Raw genomic sequence first — 8,113 nt, forward strand, 5'->3', positions numbered from 1 at the left:
GTTCTGACTGGGCATGGAGAGAAAGCTAAGCTCCTTCCCCCTGGGCTCGTGAGGACCAACGTAAGGTGAGAGCTGTGGGGCCTCCTACCGCTGCGTGTAGAGAGAGCCAAGTCATGAAGAGGCCAGCAGAATCAAGAGATTAGAGCAAGTGGTGGGGACAAGGGGGCAAGGAAAGGAGAATACTGATGGCATTGTTCGAACCCCTGAATCCAGCCTAAGGGCAAAGAATTTCCCTTGGACAGCCCCAAAACTTGAGTCGAATAAATTGAGTTGAATAAATTCTCTATTTCACCATAACCAGTTTGAGTTGGGGTCTGTCTCCAATATCAGAGCATCTCACTGACACAGTAGCTCACACAGACGGGTCCCCCTGCCTTTAATTTCGCCTCCTGTAAGAGGGCTGCCATAATAAAGTATCACAGACCAGTTGGCTTACCCAACAGAAACGTATTGTCTCCCTGCTGTGGTGGCTGGAAGTCCAAGATGAAGGTGTCCTCAGGGTTGGTCCCTGCCAAGGGCTGTGAGGGAGAGTCTGTCCGTGCCTCTCCCTCGGCTTCCGGTGGTTCGCTGGCAATCTCTGGCCTGCCTTGGCTTGAGGAAGCATCTTCTTGACCTGTGCTGCCTTCTTCACATGGCATTCTCCCTGTGTGTGAGTCTCTGTGCCCAAATTCATGAGGACACTGGTCACGTTGGCTTGTGGCCCATCATATTCCAGTATTAACTCACCTTAATTAATTACATCTGCAACGCCCCTCCTTCCAGACAAGGTCATATTCTGAGATACTGGGGGTTATGACTTCAACATATGAATTTGGGGGAGAATGCAATTCAACCCATAACACCAGCTCTGCCCCACATCAGATCTTCTCACCCTCACCTGCCTCTTGGTCCAGGGGCCGCTGCAGGATCCAGCTCTGCCAGCTCCAACCCCCCATCTCACCTCACACCTTTACACCTCTCCCCGGAGCTGCTCTGTTCACGTGAAGGTGTGCTCAGTGTCCACGAATGCACAGCTCCAGGCGGCAGACCCTTACCCAGTGGAATACAGGAGCCAGTGGATAAATTCTTCCTTCTTTCTCCTTCCAGACAGACTGTCCTGAGATAGTAATATGAAAGATGGAGTAATGAGCTGCCTCTTAAAGGCAGCCAGCTCAATAACACATCTTTGAAATGGCTCTCTCTCTTTCCTTGTCTGTTCCCCGTGCCCTCACTCTGTTCCCTGCGATTGCATTTTCTAACAAAGGGAAAGCCCAGGAAGCTTTGCCTCAGCTTCTGCTTTTAGGGGAACCTAGGCCAGTTCTGTGACACTGTTCTCTCTAAATGTAACCTGACCGGGCCATTCCCCTGCTTAAAACTCTTCATGGCCTCTCCATTGCCCATAAAGCACAAACTCTCTAGCTAAAAGCTGGAAAGCACCTTAGAGGCCATCTGGTCAAACTTCTCTCATGCTACAACAGTCCAACTCATGGACTTTGGAATCCATCAGAGTGGGTTTCAAATCTGGCTCTTTTTGAAAACTTGGATAAAGTTTTTCACCTCTCTAAGCCTCAGTTTCTTCACCCATCCAATCTCAGGGTTGAGGGGAGGCAACATATATAAAGTGTAGCACAGGGTTTGGGACACTAAATACATGGCAGCCAGAATTACTACAGATGAGGAATCAGGAACCAAGAGGCAAAGCTGCTCAGGGCCACACAGTCAGCCAACAACAGCGGTTAAACCTGGGACGAAAATCCTACAAACCACGCACAAGAGGTTGAAGTGTCATTCAACTATAAACTATTAACTATAAACGTTTTTAAACATATTTACTCTACAGATATTTCTTCGGCACCTCGAGTACACGGGCACACTTCTGAGAGCTAGACGGTGAATAAAACATACAAGGTCCCTGCCTTCATGGGGTTTCCATTCCAATGCGGGAGCGACACCCTCAACACTAAAGCAAGTGAACGTGTGTAAGCATGCGGCAGGTGCTGAGTCCTGCGGCGTAAAGTAGGCATGCAGAGTGAGGGGGTGTCTCTCGACAGTGTGGTTGAGGAAGTAATCTTCTGATAAAGGTTCACTTAAGGTAAAGGAAACCAGGAAGTGAAAATATTGATATCAGGGGTAGCACTCCAAGCTACAGAGAGTGGGAAACACAAAGGCAGAGGTAGGAGCAATCTTGGAGTTTTCCAGAGACAGCAGAGAGGCCAGCACTGCTCAAGCGGGTGGGAGAGGGGCAGGCCACGGGCTGTGAACTTTGCTCTGAGAGTGACAGGGAGCCAAGGAAGGGCTTTGAATGGAGGTGTGGGGGGACCTGACTTAGGCTTCAAACAATCACTATCCCCAAGGGAGACCAGAGAAGAGGCCGCTGCAACCATCTCGGTAGAGGAGGGTGGAGGCTTGGACCATGTGGCAGAGCCGGGGGAGGTGAGAAGCAGTCATTCTGAATACATTTTGAAGGCAGAGCTTACATAACTTGCTGACGAACTGGATGTGGGGTATGAACAGAAGGCTGATCCCGAAGACTGTGGTATAAGCAAATGAAAAGAGGGATTTCCATTTAATGAAAGAGGGGAAACTGAGGAAGAAGAGGCAGGAAGGCAAACCAAGAGTTTGCTTCTTTTTTTTTTTTTTTAAGATTTTTATTTTTTTATTTTTTTCCTTTTTCTCCCCAAAGCCCCCCGGTACATAGTTGTGTATTCTTCGTTGTGGGTTCTTCTAGTTGTGGCATGTGGGACGCTGCCTCAGTGTGGTCCGATGAGCAGTGCCATGTCCGCGCCCAGGATTCGAACTGACGAAACACTGGGCCGCCTGCAGCGGAGCGCGCGAACTCAACCACTCGGCCACGGGGCCAGCCCCAAGAGTTTGCTTTTGAATATGCTTTGGAACAAGTTTGAGATGCCAACTGGATGTACTAAGGAACACAAAGAAGTGGCTGGCTCTACAAACCCAGAGAGCATGGAGAAGTCCACGGGAGATTCACGTTTGGGAGCATCAGACATTGAAACACTGGGTGCTGTTGAAAGCCAGAACATGGGATGAGCCCACCTAGGAATGAGAGCAGGTGGGCCTGCATAGCTCCCTGGGGACAGGCCAATGACCCAAGGTCGGGCAGATGAGAGTCTAGAAAAAGAGCCTGAGAGGGAGAGCCCAGGGAGGCAGGAGAGAGCCACGGGTGTGATGTCCTGAGAAAGCCGCATGCAGAAAGAGTTCAAGGCAAAAAGATTGACCAACTGCCAACTGATTGGTCCCATAAGACAAGACTGAGAACTAGCCATGGGATTTGGCCATATGGAGGTCACTGGCGACCTTGGCAAGAGTTATTTGGATGGACAGGTGAGTACAAAACAGCAGGGGAAGAGAGGAAGCCGACTTCAAGATGAGACAAGCCTCTGGAGGAGTTTTGTATAAAGGGAGCCAAGAAAACTGATGATGCTGGAGTGAGGTATGAGTTGATGAGAGGGGACGGGGTCAGTGAACAGCGGAGGCCTTTTCATTACCGTAACTTTTCAATGGCGGCCAGGGTCCGGTGCAACGGGCACTATTCAGGGAGCGCAAATCGTTCCAGCCTCTTTGGAAATCAGTTCAGCAGTATCCATGAAGAGCCTTGAAAAATGGCCACACCCTTTGGCCCATTAATTCCACTTCTGGAAATCTGTCCTAGGGAAATCATTTCAAATACAGAAAGTTCTCTGCATAGACATTTATCCCAGAACTATTTATAATAGGTCTACCAACATCTAAATATACCACAATTGATGATGACAAAGGACGCAGGATGGACCCAGTGACTCCATGAGAATAGGGACAGTGTGTACTTTACCACTTGTCCCCAGCACCAACCATGTGTCTGACATATTTGTTGAATGAATGAATAAAAATTCTTATAAGGTTAAGCAAAAAAAGATATAAAATAATCCTTAAATATTATACATAAATATGCATACACTCATAGTATGATCTCAACCACTTTAAAAAAAATAAAACTTAACCCTATATATATATATATATATATGTCTTGAGAGAGAGAGAGAGATGACCACCCAAAATGTAAATGGCAATTATCTTAGGGTGGTGGACCATGATTTCCTTTTTCACTTTACTGTTGTATATTTTGTGTATTTGCAGGAACGAATATGATTATTTTTATAATGGAAAAAAGAAAAAGTCGAGGTCATTTCTTGAAAGAGGAAGGCTGAAGTTAGACAGGACTTAAGGTCAGGCCACCAGGGTCCGACAGGGTTTTGCACCCTCTGAGGGTTCCCAGGCCATCTTCGTGGGTGTGAGTCCAGTTCCAGCCAAGATGGAAAACTACTGATGATACAGTTTTCAGTGAAACAGAGTGGAACACAGAGTGGCAGGTTCACTAAGAATGTAACGATGCACACTGTTCATGTGGCAAATATTTATTGAAGGAACAAAAAGGCTTCACAAAAAATATGTCCACACGTGGCCAGAGATGAGACAACCAACCAACACTGTACTACCTTTTCAGCAATACCATTTTAAACCCTAAGTCAAGAACTAGGATTCCTAAAGCTCTACCCTAGATCCCACAGTGGGGGGTCTGCAGGTGCTCACCGAGGGGCTCCAGGCTCCAGGGCAACCTACTTCCTAGAGCAGAGCTTCTCAAACTTGAATGTGTGCACCACAAACTTGGAGAGCTTGATAAAAATGCGGATTCTGATTCAGTAGGTCAGCAGTGGGAACAGAGATTCTGCACGTCCAACAAACTCCAGGTGATGCTAAGGCTGCTAGTCTTTTGAGCACACTTTAGTGGCAAGCTCCTAGGATGCTGGGTAACCAGGCAACCCCACGGGTCATGAGAAGTGGCAGCAGGCGACAGCCATCCAGGCAGGCTGCGTCAACCTAAGCAAGGTGAGGGATGCACAGAAGATGCTCAACGAGGCTTCCACTCACTGCTCCAAATCCTAATGCCAAGCACCTCACCAGATGCCCAGCCTGGTCCCCCAGTCCTCAAGGCATGTCAGCGCCCTAAAGCATCCTTGTCCTCAAGCATCTTGGCACCACTGAGATGACTGATGGGAAACAAACTCCAGCCAATTGCATGGGATCTGGAGGGGCCCGAGGCCCCCAATTCCTTGGGGATCTTGGCCAATGACATCTGCTGGAATGGGTCGCAGGGCCTGGGCTTTGCTGGTAGTTGGTTACCTGGAGTAGCCAGCAGCAGATGGCATCAGAGGACAAGTGGAAGCTGCATCCGAAAGGATGGCTCAACAATCGTCCAAAACACCAGAATACAGGTGAACCAAAGAACAGAATGGGAGATGCGACCAAAAGCTGGAACGAAACAAACAGCTCCAGGTAGGGAGCTGGAGGCTCAAAGAGCACTTGTCTTGAGTGTCAGCTGCACAGGTTCTTTGTCAGGGGCCAAGCCAGAGAGGCGGTCAGATGTGGCTGTTGAATCTTCTGCTCCCTGGCCCTTTGCCAGATCCCCCGTGTAGAGCCAGATCCCCACTGTGGGATCTAGGCCATGGGTGACCCAGCCACTGTCCGTTCTGCCTGACATCCCATCCAAGCCAGGCCTGGACATCCCATCCAAGGGGGCCCATGAGCAATCCTGATGTGGCCTTCCCTGCAGGGACAAGCGGTCTGGTCCACACAACATGAAGCCTTGGGTCTGGCTCAGCATCCAGAAGACTGGGCCATGACCTCCATGGGTGAGACATTCACGCTCATTGTAGCCCTTTCTCCATTTTCCCTGGCTTGCTGAACGAAGGAAGATGACCCCCCCAGCCCCGCTCTTTTCAGCCAGCACCCCTTACGCCAGGCTCCAAGGAATCCCTGCCCCTGCCACTACTGAAGGCCACTGGGAGGCCCAAAGTCCTGGGGAGGCTTTGGAAGAACCATGACACATCACCTGGTGCAGGTCAGCTCAGTGGCCATAGAGTGGAACGAGGGAGACTGGAGTCATGGCCTTGCCCCAAGCCTCAGCAGTGGGTCAACACTGGGGAGGGTCACAGAGTCCCTGGCCAGCTACCTTGTCAAGAGAGGTCCTGGGAGGAAAGGAAGGGCAGGCAAGAGAGTGTGGCTGCAGCCACCTGAGCCCTTCCCACGCTGGACCACAGCACAAGACGCCTCCCTCGGCTCAGCACTCAGTAGGGGCACCTTTACCATCAGCCGACCATAGCAAACCTTTCTGGAGCCCTCTCCCTGTGCCAGGGCCTATCCTAGGCATGGAGGACATAAGCTCTATGACAATCCAGATGCCATCTCCAAGGTGCTCACCGTCTTATCAAGGAGAAATATCTGCAAGCTTATTTCCATACAAGGTGGCAGATGCAGTGAAAGAGCAAAAGGATGGAGCAGGATGTGAACCCCGGAATCCCTGCTGCTCGGGGCTGCGTTTCCTACTGCAGAGGACTGTGAGGACCCAGGTCCACCAGCTTCTGTTCTCTGCAGCTGGATGCGCTGATGACGTAACATCACCCCACTGTCTCGCCTCCACAGCATTCTTTACCACTTGCAAGGCTTATCACAAACCTCATCTCTCACAGAGGGTAGGGGCTGACCAAGGTCCAGAGCTCCCACCCCATGTGCTCCTTCCCTCACCCCACAGTGGCCTTGAAGTCTCACTGGTGGAAGTGAAACACCTAGCCTGCCAGGCTGGGCATCTGTTACTGAGTTACCACAATGAACTCTGCCTGCTCCAAGCAGACCATCTCTGGCTCTGGCATCTGCTCAAGCTGTAAGGCCTGCTGTGACCTGCAGAATCCAGACTCGGAATTCTCCCAGGAACAAAGAGCTGAGCCATCTGAATGTCAGGCTTCACCATGCAAATGGTGCAAAAACAGGCTCTTGCCAGGCTGTCTGGGCCCCAGAAGGCCAGTAATGACAGAGTGCCACCCTCAGCTTGCAGCTGGCCCACTTAGCTAAGTGAAGGAGCCTGGCAATGAACACAGCAGGGAGAAGCTGTAGAGCTGGCTACATGGGGTTGGACCGGCCACTGAGCCTCAGAGAGCCTTTGGACACTTCCGTTTGCACTGTGGACAGGGGCAGATGCTCGGACTTCTCCACAGGAGCACTCTGCTGGCAAGTCAGCACCAGAGCCTTGACCTCCTTCTTGAAGTTGGTGTTGAGAAAGCCGTAGATGAAAGGGTTGACACAGGTGGAGGCCATGGCGAGCAGGTGGCACACCAAGAAGATGAGGTTGCCATGACAGATGGGGATAGCCTCATGGTACCAGTCCTCCAAGCTGTTGAACACGTGCAGGGGCAGCCAGAGCACAGCAAAGGCAGCCACCATGGCCACGAGGATCCCATTGATCCGCTTCATCTGCCAAGCCTGCGAGCTGTAGGCGCCCTTGCGAAACACCCACCTCCGCTTCCGCAGGCGCTGGTAGATGCGCACGTAGCAGAAGAGGATGAAGGCCAGCGGGATGCAGTACTGGAAGAGCAGCAGGAAGGTGGTGTAGATGATGCGGTGGTGGTCCAGTGGCCAGGACTCAGTACAGACCACCTTATCTGCCAGAAACTCCAGAGCCTTGGAGTGGTTCTTATGAAACACACTCTTCAGGATGCTGTTGGCCAGGAAGGGCAAGGAGAGGAAGCAGGCAAGGAGCCAGATGACCACGATCCCCAGGTAGGCCTGAGAGACACTGGGCTTCCAGCCTGTTGGATTGATGATGAGTTGATGCCTCTCCAGGGCCACAAGGACAAGCGAGAGGATGGAGACCGTCACTGACATACACTGGATGAAGGCTGACATCTTGCAAAGGACCTCGCCAAAGACCCAGTAGTCCATGAGGGTGTAGATGGCTGTGAGCGGCTGGCAGATGAGGCACATGAGGAAGTCAGAGAAGGCCAGGTTGGCAATGAGGAGGTTGGTCACGTTGGCCTTCTCCTTCTGCCTCATAGTCACACACATCAGGCAGAGGTTGCCCAGGACCCCCACCACCGTCTCAATGCTGTAAGAGGTAACAATGAACACCATCAGATCTGTGGAATCCTGGCAGTGGTCAGAGAAGTTGTATGAGATGCCCTTTGACTTGCTCCTGTTTTGACCCTGCGAGGATCCTGGGAGCAGAAAGGCCAGGAAGTGAGAGATGTTCATAGTGCACGTGAGAAGATTCCAGAAGATTCCGTGACAATGCCTACAAAGCAAACAG

General features: G+C 51.0%; 1 protein-coding gene across 3 annotated transcripts in view; it reads right to left on the reverse strand.

Moving 5' to 3' along the window:
• Positions 1 to 4,375: 4,375 nt before the first annotated feature.
• LOC103550399 (neuropeptide Y receptor type 4-2) overlaps positions 4,376 to 8,113 on the reverse strand; it is a 12,811-nt gene continuing 9,073 nt past the window's right edge. For all 3 annotated transcript variants that reach the window (XM_008519259.2, XM_070616268.1, XM_070616277.1), the window contains exon 2: positions 4,376 to 8,098. In XM_008519259.2, coding sequence (XP_008517481.2) covers positions 6,931 to 8,098 — 1,168 coding nt within the window. In that variant the 3' untranslated portion in view covers positions 4,376 to 6,930. The remainder of the gene's footprint in view (positions 8,099 to 8,113) is intronic.

Source organism: Equus przewalskii, chromosome 1 (genome assembly GCF_037783145.1).
Source record: "Equus przewalskii isolate Varuska chromosome 1, EquPr2, whole genome shotgun sequence".
Taxonomy (NCBI): Eukaryota; Metazoa; Chordata; class Mammalia; order Perissodactyla; family Equidae; genus Equus; species Equus przewalskii.